At 37.1% G+C, this 17,433-nt stretch overlaps 1 protein-coding gene across 2 annotated transcripts in view; it reads left to right on the forward strand.

Annotated features, from left to right (window-relative positions):
* Positions 1-17,433, forward strand: part of ARHGEF28 (Rho guanine nucleotide exchange factor 28) — a 313,004-nt gene that overhangs the window by 225,183 nt on the left and 70,388 nt on the right. For both annotated transcript variants that reach the window (XM_003266061.4, XM_004091242.3), the window contains 5 exons: positions 992-1,103; positions 4,670-4,712; positions 9,725-9,848; positions 10,162-10,294; positions 16,904-16,959. In XM_003266061.4, the coding sequence (XP_003266109.1) occupies positions 992-1,103; positions 4,670-4,712; positions 9,725-9,848; positions 10,162-10,294; positions 16,904-16,959 (468 nt within the window). The remainder of the gene's footprint in view (positions 1-991; positions 1,104-4,669; positions 4,713-9,724; positions 9,849-10,161; positions 10,295-16,903; positions 16,960-17,433) is intronic.

A 17,433-nucleotide genomic window follows, 5' to 3' on the forward strand; every position in this document is an offset into this window, starting at 1 on the left:
CCATGTGTTTTTCCTTAGAGGAAACAAAAGAGACCAGTGCTCATGAAGGTCAGTTTCTGATGGTTTAATTTTAGTAAAGAGTTTTGCATTGTTTTCTTTTAGCCTTAACCTTAAGTAATATCTTAAAAATGCATGGGCAGGATCAATCCTAAGGCCTTTAGGATAGAAGTTGGGTATTACAAATGGCTTCAATGGAGTTCTATTGCATATTCACTTAAATTTTCTGAAACATATAAGAAAACTGTGTTTTAATGATCTTGCCATCTTGCATTTTCATGTATGTTGCCGATATAATAATAGGAATAATAAGTAATTGGGACGATATGAACAAAACTGGCAGGTCATTTAAAAGTAGTAATATTAAGGATGTATAAATTAATGATATTCAAACATCCACCCCAGAAAGTGCTAGATGGAAGGTCTATCAAAAATTGAGTGCAGATTGGAAGGATTTGTATATTAACTGGATATATTTTTCCCTAAATGTTACAGCTAACATTATAAATTTAAATTACGGTTTGGAAGTCTAAAAAACTCTTATAATTGTAAGTGGCTATTCCAGTATCCTCTAGTAATCCTTAAATGTAGAAATCTCAGTTAATATAGAATTCTGTTGGAGGGCTACAGTAAAATAACAAAATAACTGACACCTCAGGTAAAAATAATAAGTCAAACTCATTGTTGAATATACAAAGAAAAAGTCATTTGTCTTAAGTTTTCATTTTTAGCCAAGTTGGCTAGGATATCATAGTTGCATTCTATAGTATATACAGGAACTATTCCCCAAACTGAAGGTTGCTAAAGTCTTAAAATGGCAATAACATTTTAAAAATTGTGAGAAGAAAACAGAAACACATAATGAGATCATATCAGAAATGTTCAGGTTGAATCTCTTTTCAAAGGTGCTAATTTAGTAACATTTGAGGTGGTGAACATATATTTTCAGATCTCATGTGTAAATTTTTAAAAACTGTATTATAATCTCTTTTAGGAATCATTGCTTTCTGGAGTTCGCTCACGTTCTTATTCTTGCTCATCACCCAAAATTTCTTTAGGAAAAACACGTTTGGTGCGTGAATTAACAGTGTGCAATTCAAGTGAAGGTAAGCATCATTTGGCATTTGGCTTTGAAAACACTCTATTCCAGAACAGATTTTTCAGTTAGTGTAAGTACATAAAATATTCAAGAACAGCAGACAAGAATTTTCAGTTCTGTTTTCATAACTGGTTTTTCTAAGCCTGACAAAATTCTTTTCTCATTGGATAACAGCCAAATTTGATTTTGCTCAGATTTGATTTTGATGAAATTACAAATACATACACACCTCTCTGTTGCTTTATTCTTTGAATAAAATGTTTTCTTCAAGGATAATGTAAATTAGAATTGATTCTAGTTATATTATTATGAGGGCCTTATGGGATTTTGAGTAAATTATAAAAATTACTTTTGTCTCATATATACATTGCTAACATAATCCAACTCCTCAGAGCCAGAGTGTTGCAGAATGGATTTTCTTCTTTCTTTTTTTAGAAAGGGACTTTGGAGAGTTGAAATAACGTATTTGTAACATGAGTAAATATATCTCAACATTTTTTTGGTGGCAACGTAAGCAATTAGAAATATAACTTTTAGGCAATAAACTTAATTGAAATATAGGATACATACAAAAAGGAATGCAAATCATAAACATGCATCTTGAATTTTGAAGTGAATTCAGATCTATAAATGGAAAAATTATGTACAACTTAGAGCTCCCCTTGTGTCCTCTCTAAACCACTCCTCCCATTTTCACCTGCCCCCATTTTGAAATGTAATTATTTCATACTTTCTGTAATTAATATGTAATAATTATATTAAAAAGCATATTTGAAAGTATTCATGCCAATGCATAATATATAGCATTATAATGAAATTTTTGTCAATGTCTTAGAGAATATCTTTATTGTCTATTATCCTTAAGGGACTTAAAAGATTCAGAAAGCAGGAGATGAACTTAAGTACTTAAGTACTCTTAAGTACTACTCATATATTTTCTCAAGATAAAATATTTAAAATAGGATTTATTTTATTCCCTCTCTTTTTTCTTATTCTTGCTTATTAAATTGTTATTTTGCATTTTTATACCATGCAGAACAATACTGAAAACATAATCTTGGTGCTTGAAACTGCTATCCTAGAATAATGACATATATGCTAGATGTTCAATAAATATTTGTTGAGTGAATATGAGAAAAAGATAGATAAAACACAAAAGAAATGCTACCATGATTTTTGTTTTCCTTTTTCTGAGATGTACTGTTAGAAGAGAAGAGAGCAAGACTGATAACACATGTCAGTTTTTATTTTTGGAATGGGGAAATGAAGAAAAGTTACAAGAGAAAGAAAGGATACAACTACCTTGAGAGGGCAGGATAAAGAAGATGGATTGAATTTGTTCTGGATTTTTGTTTTTTACTTCATGGGTTCTTTCTAGGTCTCCAGGTCTCCCCAGCCTTAGTTTAGGTTGGTATATTTTTAATAGTAGCTTGACACCTTTTCACTGATAGTCCCAGCTGATGAATTAACTTCACACTGTTACTATTTGGAAAACATGTTTAAGTTTTCTGTGCTTCAAATTATGGCTTTGCCTTTAGATCTGTGGTCCTTGATCTATGAAGGCAGATATCTCTAGAGTTTGAAATTATTGACCACACAATTAAGAGTAAACTGATTGTTCACAAGGGAAAATAGCCCTAATTTACTTATTCTTTAATGATCAAGGAAGGGTGTCTTTACTTTACATGCAAGCCTGAAACCTTTGCATTTGAGTTAGAAAGAATAAAAAGCTGATATCAACTGCTTTGGTTTTCAGTAAATGAAACCTTATCTTTAAACGGTATCTTTAAAGACAAGGCTACTTGAATGAAGTTTGTTACTATCCAGAAGGTAACAGTTAGAACCAGGCAATTTAGGTTGAGGCTACTCACTAAATATATGAAAATTCCAATGGATAGACTTATATGGCTGCAAACATTTGGATTGATACCATTTAGGTCAGTCAATACCATAGGACTATGAAAAATAAATTAACTACTAATGAAGAAGGAATAATTTTATCTGTGTTTATGTAATCAAAGCACAAATGTGAAAGCTTGCCTAATGCAAAAATATATTCTAATGTTTCATTATTTAGTCTGCTTGGATTAATCAAAAGTAGATTGACGTTTGTGTTGCCATAAATCCTTTCTTGATGAGTTTTGAATAGCCCTAAAAAATTTCAAGTCTATTTGAACAGAGTCCAAGTCTCCTTATGTCCCAGAGGGAAGCTCCCATATAAGAGCTGTAATGCAGATGTACAAACCTAGGATGCTTTCAGTCCTTTATATTATTATTTGTGATGTTCTGTCTTCCTTGTCACTTCCAAAGAGTTACTTACTGTAATTTCTCTTGTGTCTTTTTTTTTTTTTTTGAGCCAAGAGTACGATGTTGGCAACTTTATTTTTGATGTTTGTATACATAATACAAAATCTAGTTTTATAATTCCCTTTGGTCTATTGTAGATTTAGGTAGAAAGGAACATTGCCAAATTGATAACTACATTTTCACCAAGGGGGACAAAGGTGTTCTGCATTTAAGAATTTGAGGAATGACATAAATGTACTTTTGAAAACGTTGTGAGCTGATGGATGGAATTTGATTGGATTTTGAACAGTTGGTGGCTTATTCTCTTGGTACCTCAGCCTATTTACCATAAGAATAGTGATTTCTGCCTGTGGCTTAATTTGAGGAACACTTGATAATGGCTATAAAATAAAGGCTTCAAATTCTTCAAAGTAGATTTCCTATTACATACAAGATAGTATTAGGTGCAACATTTGATACTACCCATTTCAGGGGATATGTATTTGTTTTCCTCCTTATGCATCATTTCCCTTTGCAACCTAGTTTTGCCTCTTCACTGTTCTGGATTGTGAGAGTGAAGGATTTGTCCCTGCTCTGTAGATGGTGTGCTCCACAGTGACTGCCCCCTCCTTCAGGCTCTCTCACTGTCTAAATCAGTGTCTCTACTCCACCCCTGTAGTAAGTACTTCAACTCTGGAAACAAGATGGCTCCAAGCTGCTTGCATGAACCTCCCCTTCTGCCCCCCTCCGCAAGTCCAACGAAAAAAGTGGTCCTCCCTTTCCCATGAGCCACAGAGCACATCTCTGAACTCGCTGCTGCTAGGATTTTATGAGGACATTGCAGCTGTATGAAAATTAACTCTTCTTATGCTGTCCTTCAAGACTTCATTTGAGCTTTGTTTAAAAGCAGTTATTTATTGGTTCTGTATGTTAGGGGATTAGTGTTATGAAGAATAGCGATGACTCTAGTGAAAAGTATCCAAAAAGATAGACCTAATTTTCTGCACTTCTGAAAATGTTTGCTGTCCCTTGCTGATGCTAACTTAGTTCATAAAGTCATTAAATGTTGGCATATTTTGGCCTTCTCCCAACCCTCTTTAAATTATGGAAAGTGATAAAAAAAAATCCAGAGCAATGTCTTACTTATATAAGATTACCCGTTTTCTCATTATTTTCTAGCTGGTAGTGTGTATAATGATACAGTATGGTTGAGTATGCATTTCAGACTAACATATGACTGCCAGTTTGTCTGCCTTAGTTTTCATTTTATTGTTCTGTGTCTTGTAGAGCAAAGAGCTTACAGCTTACCGGAGCCACCAAGAGAAAAAAGGTACTTTAACTATTCCAATTTTCCTGAGAAACTGCATGATCTTTCTTTGGAAATGTCCGCACATCATTTTTGCTATCTGTTCACTAGTTCATGAGAGGTTTCCATGTAACAAGCCTGCCTAAGACCCTTTGCTCCCTCTGAGATCTTTTATCAGGATAGATCTGCCAGCCCTCCCGTTTCAGTCCTTGGCCGTGCAGGCCTCAGGATTGGGGACAGCATATTCTGTTTGGGTATCTTCAAAGCCAAACACCCTCAAGGGGAGCAGTGTGAGGACCACCTGTTTTAGAAAGGCAACATGTTTTCTCCAGCTCTGTTCCACCGTGACAAGGGGACTTACTTTAGTAACAGAACCCTGGGTGGTCAATGATAGAAAGTGCCTAAACATCCTTACTGTCTCTCTATGGATGTTTGCCTAGTAGCCCTTCAGCTGGAAACAAAGAATAAACAATGCAGAAGACTTTTAAGCATGATCAGTTTCCTGGTTGAGATGCAGATTTAACCTAAGCATCTCTTTCTCCTAGAAGGTAAAACTGTTGTTGGAGTATAGCTTGGGAAACAGACCAGTGTGCAAGCATGATTATTGGTTTCTGTTGGTGTTGAGTAACTAACTGCCCATGAGTCACACTGTGAAATAACCCCAGGGTTATATGCAAAACAAGTGCCAGAATGGCACACATGTTTGACTTTAAGAGACCATCTGACAAGAGTGAAATGGTTTAATTTTGTTTAAGATTAATGCTAAAACTTTGAAATGTTTTAGTATACAGATCAAGATGGGGTGTTTTGTTTTAAATCTTGGAATCAAAGTATTAATAAGAAAAAGCCTCCTTTGGATCATTTCTATTTTTTTTTTTGAAACCAGAATAGAAACTTTCAAATGATACAAACAGAGGAAGATTAAGAATGCCCTTGAAAGATAGGATGATGATGAAGTTGACTTCGTGACAATGGCAATGAGGATGGTGATAGCAAAAGCAGTAATTACTGACAATTATTTGAACATTTGTATGTGCCTTGTACTGTTTTAAGCAGTTTACATTTGTTACCTTATTTAAGCAATTTACTTCCTCATTCTGGAATTTGATCTTCATCTTGGTCATCATTTTGATTAACAGTCATCTTTTTAACAACTGGAGAAATAATGGATTGTTATCAAGAATTTTTTAAATTAAAAATATAAAAAATATTCATTTGTCATTAGGAGAGAGATTTAAGACCGAAGGAGCCAATGTTATACTTGGCTAAATAGTAGCCTATAAAATATTTTCACTTCGATGGCATGTGTGTGAAGTTTCTTTTTATCTGGTTCTTCGTTCTCTGTCACTCTTGTTTTTGTTTTCTATATCTTTCTATTCTTTAGTCTTTCTTGGTCCACATTCTGAAAGCATCTTACTCTCTCAGCCATATTCCTTGGTGTATCTAGTAGAGTAGATCTTTCATCTCACCCACTCTATTCCTGCTATCTTATCTTGTTGGATATGCTAATAAGATCCCAAGCCATACCTAATGCTTTGCTTTGGTCATGTTATAGGTATTTACCTGAGATGATGCCTTCTTTGATATTCTCTTATTTGTATTAATCACTTAGTTTCTAGAAAAGGGGACATCCATGTAAAAAATGAGCTCACTCTATACCTTGCAGGCTCATTTCAGCAGACACTCTATTCTAATTTCTTAAAGATTATATGGCATGACTTGATTATTTTACTGCCACCATCTGTCTTAAATCTGTTATATGTATTTCCTCCTTCTACTCCTCTTTCTTCACATCTGAGGATCTGAGTGTTAACAGAAGTTCCACTGTGTCAATTTTCAGTCTGCATAGCAGGAACTTCTTTCATCCCTTTAGGCTGGGTGCGGTGTCTCATGCCTGTAACCCCAGCATTTTGGGAGGCAGAGGTGGGCGGATCCATCTGAGGTCAGAAGTTTGAGACCAGCCTAGTCAACATGAGGAAACCCTGTCTCTACTAAAAAATACAAAAATTAGCCAGGTGTGGTGGCAGGCACCTGCAATCCCAGCTACTCAGGAGGCTGAGGCAGGAGAATGGCTTGAACCTGGAAGGCAGAGGTTGCAATGAGCTGAGATCGTGCCACGGCACCCTAGCCTGGGCGACAGAGCCAGACTCCATCTCAAAAAAAAAACAAAAACCCAAAAACAACAACAACAAAAAAACACTTTAGATGCCAATTCTTTAAATAGATTAAGGGTTAAAATATTAAGAATCCATATTCTTAATATATTTTCAATGTCTATTTACCTATTGAAAAGGCAATACCATTAGAAGCTCTGAGAAGGGTTTGTAAAACTTTATTGTGAGTGATGCTATCAGTCATCAGACTAATAATAGAGATTAGACATTCTTGTTCTGGGATATTAAAAATAACTTAATCTTTCCAGATTCTTACAAATGTAAAAGCTATTTAAATTCTATTATGAAATTATTTGAGGGTTTTCTCTTCTCAGTTATTTTCTAAAGTGCCTGATTTTAATATAGGTAAATATCACATAGTTAAATTATATATGAAATGAAGCAACCAACCTTCTACATTTTCCCAGAGGTTATACAGTATTACCCATCTTCATAATCTGATAGTGGATTATGACTATGATATTCACATTTGTACCAGGTTGGGTGATGGTTTAAGTTTTCATATTTAATGTTTCAGCCTTTTTATGTTTACACTGTTATCTCTCAGGTCTTATCAACCTCAGCTTAAAAAGTTGAAGTATTGGCTGGGTGCGGTGGCTCACATTTGTAATCCCAGCACTTTGGGAGGCTGAGGTGGGTGGATCACCTGAGGTCAGGAGTTCCAGACCAGCCTGGCCAACATGGTGAAACCCCATCTCTACTAAAAATACAAAAATCAGCCGGGCATGGTGGTAAGCACCTGTAATTCCAGCTACTCAGGAGGCTGAGGCAGGTGAATCACTTGAATCTGGGAGCCTGAGGTTGCAGTGAGCCAATATCGCGCCACTGCAGGCAACGAGAGCAAAACTCTATCTCAAAAAAAAAAAAAAAAAAAAAGTTAGTGTCATGTTGTAGAAGTATAAAGGATATATGGTAAATTGTGCATTTATTAGTTTTTAATCAGTGTGGAAACTGTTGTTTTTGATATAGTCTTCTGTAGCAGGGGAGTTGGGAGTAGAGTTGGGTAACCAAGAATTAATTTTCTTTTATTTGCAATAGTTTAGTTGTGTTCCTGCTGGGAAGTACAAAAGGGGCTTCTTGACCTCAAAATCCACAATGACCTAACCATTCTTTAATTCTGACATTAGGTCTCCTCATCACTCTTCTCTTCTCTTAGACATTGGATAGCATTTGGTGGGGTCACAAAAGGCCTTCCAAGAGAGGAGTCTTTTCAAACTCTCAAATGTATTTTTTCCCCCAATTCTGAAAGTGAGCCTATTAAATATTATGGCACAAATTTTGCAAATTAACATGTGTAAGACACCAGAGGTTATGGAAAATTTCGGATTCTATTAACCAATCAGTTATCCTAGGTAAAAATGACTAGAGGTAGCATGGAAGTAGAAAGGAAATTAAGAGGGTCTGAGATTCTTTCACTACTCTGTTGGCATAGGGTATATTTAATTCTATTCACTTCCTTTTTCTTCTGCCTTTTAAGATGTTTTCTCTAAGCAGCAAACCCAATTTCATTTACAGTGCAGGCTTTGAGTAACAGGACATAACCCTGTTCTCACTATACCTTTAGATCTACATGGTCAAGAGGCAGCTCTTAAGCCATGTATTATTTTTTTTTCCTAAATGTATTAATAGGTTTGAGCTCTAAAACCTAATATAGAGCTTAAATAACTTAAAGTTTTATTATAATATGTACCATATTAAAGTGTGGAAGGGGTCTTGGAAATAATTTAGTCTAAGCCTGTCATTAATTAGATAAGAAAAATCAAATTCCTAGAAAGTTGTTATTGAAAGCAATATTTTCACAAAATATAGTAATATATATTTTGGTGTAAATCAGTCATTTAATTGCTTTTAAATACTTCCCAGAGATAAATGTGTTAGTTATCAGTATGGAAAGGTGAGAATTTTAGGGGGTAGGAGAGACTTTAGTTAGGAAATAATCACTATGGAAATCATCTACAGAAGTGTTACCTGGTTTGACATGATATTTAGGTTGATTTTTAATTTATTCTTTCCTCGGTAATAATAGAAATATAAGATTATCAGAGGCAGCTCTAGGGGGAATTGTAACTTTCATAGTCTGGATATGTATTTTTCTAGAGAATAATTGTATTGTGGATTAGAAGAAAATAAACGGTGTTCAGGGTATTCATGGGCTGGGTACAGTGACCTCTACCTTGCTTCTTATTTTATGGAGTATCCACAGCCTCTCTCCTCCACAACCTAGAGAGTCTCAGATTGTACTGAGTGGGAGAGGCTGCACTGAGTGGCAGTCAGTCTGTTTCTCAGGCCGTATCAACAAAGGAAACGTGTCTACTGAGTATTATCTCTGTATTCCAAAAATAAATAAAATCCAGTTGCATATTGTTGGTTATTTGGCTTCTCTGTGCTCTGGGGAATTCTTACTAGCATAGTAAACAGGAAGTTGAGTGTTTTCAGGGTAAAATTATAAGTCTAAGGTTTATTTCCTCAATATTTTATTATGAAAAATTTCAAGTATACAGAAAAGTTGAATTATCTAGTGTATACCCACTTCCACCACCTATGTTCTATAATTGTTGACATTGTGAGATTGTTGCTCTAGTCACATGTCTGTTCACTTATGCTATAAGGTGTATTTTTAATGAATTTTCTTTCTCTTAAGAACAGCCACTAAAACCTGAAAAAATATATACACATACACACACGTGTATACACACACACGTGTATACACACACGTGTATACACACACACGTGTATACACACACGTGTATACACACACACGTGTACACACACACACGTGTATACACACACGTGTATACACACACACACACACGTATATTCCTGTTTAAGTCCTATAGGCCATAACGGATTCTGTTTTTGTAGAATTCAGGAAGAAGAATGGGATAAATACATCATACCTGCCAAATCAGAGTCTGAAAAATATAAAGTGAGTCGAACTTTCAGTTTCCTCATGAATAGGATGACTAGCCCTCGGAATAAATCAAAGGTAATTAAAGTTATTCACTTATTTTCTGTAAAATATAGGTGTTTCAGTTTCTCAGCAGTTAGTATAATTTCCACTTTCCCTTTAAAATCACTTACCTTAGATTTTATTTACACATATTTCTTATGGAATATTGCTAAAGCCCAGAATATCACATTTAGGTGTTATGGTGTCCCTCTGTGTGCAGTCCTTATATTCTGATGGAAAATGTAGAGACTTTGCTCAGATGATTTATATAAGAAGGTTGTCTCACAGCATTTTCCTTTTCTCATTTTCCCCCAATTTCCTGCTGCTGCTGCTGCTGCTGCATCTGAAGACAAAAAGCAAGGATGCCAAAGATAAAGAGAAGCTGAATCGACATCAGTTTGCCCCAGGAACATTCTCTGGGGTTCTGCAGTGTTCGGTTTGTGATAAAACACTCCTGGGGAAAGAGTCACTGCAGTGTTCCAGTAAGTTGGCAGGTCTACGTGCGCTGTCTTTGCATTTCATCTCCTGACAGTAACCTTGGAAAGAGGCTCATTGCTCAATACATTTACATAAACCTTTCTAGTGCTGCACATATGACTGAACCGTTTACCAAGCAACGACTGATACTTAGAGTCAGTGTGTTTCGTCCATAACTGATAGCCTGTCTGATCCCCAAATTTGTATGCCTCACTTGATGTCTCCACCGGGATGTCTAAAGAGCGTCTCAGATGTTACAATCTCCCCCTTCTGTGCTCACCTGAAAGCTGATGCTCTCAGCTTTTAATGGCCGCTTGATCATTCCAACCAGATGTTCATGCCAAAACTTTTGGAGTACCTCTTTATACCTCCCATTTTCTCACATCCCACATCCAATCCATCAACAATCCTCTTGGCTCTATTTTCAGAAAACATATAAAACCCAGGCACTTGTCACCCTACCACTGATATCATTCTGGTCTAAAGCCACCATTTCTACAGCATTCCATCTGGCTTCCTTGTGCTTTTACCCCTAAAGTCTGTTCTCAAAGCATTAGCCAGAGTGAGCTTGTAAAGGCATATATCACTGCTTTCAAAAAAATCTCCCAATGGCTTCCTATACCTCAAGTATAGACTGAAGTCCTTAAGTCCTTAGAATGACAGCAAGTTCCCATGTGATCTGTCCTCTCCCTCCCTCCCTCTGCTCCAGTCACACTGGCATCTTTGCTGTTTTTTGAACATGGCAGTCGTGCTCCTGCCTTAGGGCTTTCTCTGGCTTTTCCTTCTGATTGCAACACTCTTTCCTCAGATACCCACATGGATCACTCAGACAATAGCTTCTCAGGCAGCCTTTCCTGATCTCCCAGTGCCTGGCTCATCCTTGCCCTCCTCCTGGCATTTTTTCCCATTATAATATTTACCACCATCTAACTTACGATACAGTTTGCATATGGGGGCTAGATTTTTGTCTGTTGAATTTGTTCTCTGCTATATGCAGAGTGGCTAGAACAATACCTTGTACATAGTAGGGACTTAGTAAATATTTGTTGAATGAAAGAATAATTCAGAGAAAATAGTGAGGCGCAGTCAGGTGGAATAGATTTCAGGGTATTTGTTGATCGCCAGAATTGTGGGAATATTTGGGAGGTGGGATGGGAGCACAAAGGGAAGAGAGGAGCAGGGGAAGTTTACATCTGAAGCTCCTCATTAAATTCGTTGAAAATGATTGAATTAAAAAATTTAGATGTATCTACAGCTTGACATCTGATCAAAATACAATGCACATATGGCATTAGAGGCAGATTGAATTTTCTTCTCACAGTTGACACTGTCTTTAATTATGCTGACTTTATTGCATGTTTGAATTTTGCTTTCCTTGAAAACCTGATTTCTTTCTTTTCCTGGATCTGAAGTAGCATCGGGCTGCTCAGATGTGGTTTAATTTCCTACATTTTTAGAGATTTGCTCCAAGTGTCGTTTATGGGTTGTTTCTGGCCTGCCCACCCTTCAGCGGTCGGTTCATTCGTGTGATGGGCATGTGTTTCCTAGGTGGTTGTTCCACCCTCGTGGGTGGACTTGTGGACTTGACCCCTTCAATGCATCTCCGGCCACACCCAAGACCTTTCCCTCCCCTGTTTTAAGACAGACTCAAGTTGAATAATCTCCACCCACTGCTTTTAAGCCTGTCTCTGCCATTTCTTCATTAACCATCCGCATTTTGACCTCTGTGCGTACTGCTTAACAGAAGTTCTGCTTTCGATGGAAACTGAGAGTCACTTTCTAGTCAAGTCTGAGTCTTTCTTCATTGTTCAGACTCACTGGTCTCTTGTTTCCAGGTTGACATCTCTCCTTTCAGGGATGTTTCCTTCTTTTCCGTGGCACACTACTCTTCTGTTTTACCATCTGGGTTGTCTCCTTTTCCCTAATACTGGGTACGTGCAGAACTTAGTTCTTGGGTACTTGTTCATTTTTCCTTGATTGTTTCTAAGTATAGTCATCCAATCTTATATTCCAAGATATCATATTTAGACCTGTTACTCCTATATTAATATCTTCTTTCCTCACTTTGTATTTCCATATTCAGTTGCCCAGAGGCTGAGAAACCATGTAATTTATGGCCACTTCGGAGAATTATGGTAAAAACTACAGGTATAAACTAAGACTGTGGCAGGCACAGGGGCTCGTAAGGAGACCATGTGTGGGAATCATCACTCAGAGATTTCATCGTCTTCGAAACCCAATATGTCTAAAACCGACCTCAAAGTCCATGCCCAGCAGGCCATCCTTGGCCTGGCATCACAAGCTTCAACCCTGGCTGTTTTAATTCCACTGCCCTCTTGTCGCTCCTGTCAATGTCACTCAGTCACTCTTTTCTTTCCCTTCTCACTGTTGCCACTCTGGGAGATTCTCATCACCGCCTTCTGGAATACTGGGAGGGAATTGTGCTAGTTTCTTCCTTCCCAGGTATGTTCATCTACAATTTATGATCAGTACTTTTCCCACAGTAATCTTTGTAAAACACCACTTTCATCAGCCCACATAAACTTAAGGACCTCTCTTGTCTTTACTGGGCTAAGTCCAAGCTCTTCCCATGAGCATTTGATTCTCTCATCTGGACCTGCTCATTAGACCCCTAGGACCCCCTTCAGCCTCAGTTTACAGTCTGAGGCCCCGCCAGTTCCGTTGCCCTTTCCTCCCACTGCGTGTGATTTCCTGCCTCTGCTATTTTGCCTGTGATCATCTCCTTCCTCTCAGTTTCACCCACTCCTCTGCATAGATCCTGGTTTTTTACCTCCTCTTTGGAGGTCCCTGACCACTGTGGCCCAAACTCCTGCCTATCACTTTCATATCCATTTAAAATTGGATTATGTACAGTCTCCTTGGGTTTTAACTATTAAAAGAAACAAAGTTATTTTAGGGCCCTAATCACACGATGACTCCCGTGTAGCTCCCGAATCACTCGCAGAGCTGGCGACCAGTAAAGCCTAGGCAGCCAGGGCTCACTGAAAGGGAAACTTTTGTAGTAAAGAATATGTTGGTTCATTGAGTTGAGTGGATGTGATGGAAATTGCTGAAAATACCTAGGATACATTTAGCTTTAAAAAGTCATTTCTTAAAAAAGGAATAGTATTTATAGAAGTTATAAGGTTTAAGTAGAAACTTTTTATAATATTACCACTTAAAGAAGAAGATTATTAATATTTTAATGGAGTTCCTTATAACCATAAAAAAAACTATGGGAGCCTCACTCTGTTGCCCAGGCTGGAGTCCAGTGGTACAATCTCAGCTTACTGCAACCACTGCCTCCCAGGCTCAAGTGATTCTCCTGCCTCAGCCTCCTGAGTAGCTGGGACTACAGGCACATGCCACAACACCTGGCTATATGTGAGCTTTTAATGCTGTTTCATTTGATGTTGACATCAAATGTATTTAACTATTTGTTTTTGAACATTTAATTTTTTCCTAATTTTTTAAACAAATAATTTGGCAATGAGCAGTCTTTTGCACATATCATTGTCCACATATTTGGTAATTGCCTAAGATTGAATTCTAGAATCAGTATGAGTAGGTCAAAGTGTATATTTGATTTCCTCTTTTACTCACAATTTTTTTTTAGAAGTAATTTCAGAATTTACAGAGTTACTTTCTGGCGGGGGGAGAGGGTGGTTTAAACTTTGCTTATTCATATTAAGGTTTTTACATTGAGCAATACAAATATGACACATAGAGTCTCTGCTGTTTTGGTTAAATAATCTTTTTCCATGGGTGCATTTTTGTTTTTAATTGTGAAGGTTAATATTCCTAATCTTAAAAACAAGATATGATATAAAACAATACATTGTATTGTATAAGTATTCAAAATTCTTGTGTAATTTTCCTCTGTTAAAGCCTGAGTTGCTAATTTTCCACAAAATTATATTTCTATAAAATTACCCTTGCTTATAAATAAGTTTCTTGGCTATTATTTTGATGTTACATTATCTATTACACAGAAATTTATATATCATACCTTCATTGCAGATTTAACCTTAATCAACATAAAATTATCCTTTTAACTTCATTAGATGCCTTTTGCATTTAGTTTTACTTTGTCTAAACTTAATATTCCTCCTGCTTTCCATTTGTTTGTATTTCTCTCAACTATTTCTGTGTTTTCAATTTGAGGTGCATGTCTTTAATTTAGCTAGAGGTAATCTGTAATGTAGCTGAAGGATATTGTTTTATAACAGGGTTTTTAACATTTTACATTTAATTTTACTGCTACCAACATATCTTTTATAGGTCCTTGCTCTTTTCCTTGATGTCTAGTTTAGCTATTTAGACCATGTGTTGTTTGCTTTTGTCTTCTCCAGGGATTTGGCAAGATATGCTCTTTTAATATCAACTAATAGTAGCTTTAAGGCTGTAGAAGGCTAATAATTTAAAACTTTTTATTTCCCTTATGTTTACTCTCCCCCAGCCCAGCCTCTGTTAGTACACTGAATTATTATTCTTTTCATAAGATTATTATGTTTAATCTTTCAAGTATAATTTTCTATTTCAAAAAAAGTTGACACTTTTATTCAGCTCTATCTCTACCTACAGTTTTTTAGATGTGGTTCTTTGTTTAGCTTGTTTTGCTGCTCACTTTTGTTTCTTTAAGAAAAAAAAAAACTACAGTGAATCCTTCTTAAATTCCTAATTTTGTTTCTGTCCTCAAAAGGCTAAAATAGGAGTGATCTGTTGATCTGAAACTTCATGTACCAAGGGACATATTGTTTTTTTTTCACACAAGAAAAACAACTTAGTTAAATAAATTCTCGGACCAAAGTCTTTTCCCTTCATTGCTTTGCCAACATTGCTCCAATAGATTTGGGCATTTATTATTAAAGTGGAAAAGTCTAGGGCCAACCTGACCCTATTCCTTTATTGATAACCCTTGTTTTCTGCCTTATGCTTGAGGAATTTTCATTTTTTAATCATATGGATATTATGAGGATATGTCTATAGAATATGTGTCATTAATTATTTTTCTTAGGAAACTGAGAACTTTTGATGTGTCCTTTTGGGCGCTTTTTCAGCTTTACAGAATTCTTGTCTATGGTGGCTTTGACTGTCACTGCTTCTGATCTAATTTTTCTGATCTCTTCCTTGGGTAAGTGTGATCTCTGCTATCTATGTTCTTTGTATGACATCTATTTTATAATTATACCCTTCCTCTTCTCCACATTCTGGAGGGAGTCTTTCAAGTGTAATTTCATAGCTCGGCTTTGATGTCTGTGCCACACAGATTCTTCTCAGTTCAGTTCAGATTGTGCTCTTGTCTCTTTCCCTTCCTTGCAGTCCTTGCCCGTCTCATGAAGCTCCATTTTCCTCTCCTCCTGCAGGCCAAGTCTCACATCCTATTCTCCCTTCATGCCCTTTCATTCTATTTTACTGAGGCCCCTGTCTTCTGTCTCTTATCAAGAACAATTTTCAAGTATCTAAAGTTTCTTTCCTATTTCTGGATCTAGTATTCAGTGGTTGCTTCTTCTGGTGAGTTGTTGGTGTAACTTTGTTCTGTGGTATCTTAGGGTATCTACATTTTCCCTATTATTTGCTCACTCTGCAATGAGGAGAGGGCTGTCTGAATCTCATGCTTATCAGCCAGGCCAATGCATAGGTTAGCCTTGGGCCCTGCTTGCTGGCCATTGGCGTGTTGACTGAAATGCCTCTTCAGACCTGCAGCCTGAGGACAGTTGCAGGGCTCAGCTTCCTGCTCAGTTCTTGTTGGGTCACTGGCATTTATGCAGCGTGGCTTTGATGGACCAACATGGGATCTTCCACTCCCACAGAAGGATTCCTTCTGCATACGTTTCTGATGCACCCAGGTTCCTCGGTCTGTGCTACAGTGTGTGTGGGGTGGTGATGTGCAGGTGGGAGGGGAAAGGACCCAAAGACAACAGCCTGGCAGCAACCAGTGCCCACACAGTGCAGCTTTCCATGAGGACAGCCTCAGTGTCTGTGTTCATGGGCGGAAAGGGGCAGGGAAAGTATTGCCTTACATTCTTCCAGTGAGACGACATTGTTTTATGACATGTGCCCATTGTTTATGATATAAAACAGTGGGCACAGGGCTAACATTTCTCATTTAATTAGACTACCTCAAACTTCTAGTTAGTAGGAATTCTTGCCAAAACCTCACAATACTTTTTTTTCAGCATTGTTAAGAGTTTGTTTTCTTTCTTCTGGCTGTGATAGGCATTTTACCCAATGTGGGAGTGGGGAGTTACTACCAGCCAGGCGTCAGAAATCCCATGCAATGTAATACATGTAATAGGAAGAGAGTTCTCAGGGAGACACAGAAGCATTGCAGAAGTGTATATCATTCATAACTTCAGATTTAGTACTTGATAAGATCCTGTGCATAAGGGGAGAAATATCTCCAAAGAGATTAAACTAATAGCATTCTGCTTGTGCTTGAGTGGTGAGGATACATGTGGTTTAAATATTTGTCTTTCCTTCTTTAGTTTTCCAGATATTTGTAATGTTTATGTGTTATTTTAATAATGACCAGTAAAAGCATGATGTAGTCTTATTAATTTCAGACTAATTAAGTAAGATGGATGCTTTTGTATCTTTTCCCTTTATTTCAGACTGTAATGCAAATGTGCACAAAGGTTGTAAAGATGCTGCGCCTGCATGCACCAAGGTAATTGCTCAGTGATCTGTGAATATATATGTAGCATGGTTGCTTCATAGTATCTATTTGGGCTTTTACTCTTTTTTATTACCATCGAGATTTATTTCTAAAGCGATCATGATAGCAATAATGTAACATATGCTCAAAGTGTATAGTTATTTGCTTAAGTGTACACTGTTAGAAATGGAAGGAAAGCTCAAGTCCAGATATTTGTGTTATATGCTGTGGCTAGGTTAGGCTTTCTGTTGAGACCTGCTTGGTTTACCAATGCAAGCCCTGGGTACCTGCAAATGAAGATCAGAGTATTAAGTCACAAATGTCTGCAAGCCTCACAGTCACTGGAAGACCTGTGACCACACAGATTTCTGGGCCCCAATTCCAGAATTCCTGATTCCATAGATCTGAGGTGGGGCCTGAGAATGTGCATTTCTAACAAGTTTGCAGGTGATGATGCTGCTGCTGGTCCTGAGACCTCAGTTTGAG

The sequence above is a fragment of the Nomascus leucogenys genome, chromosome 18, assembly GCF_006542625.1.
Source record: "Nomascus leucogenys isolate Asia chromosome 18, Asia_NLE_v1, whole genome shotgun sequence".
NCBI lineage: Eukaryota > Metazoa > Chordata > Mammalia > Primates > Hylobatidae > Nomascus > Nomascus leucogenys.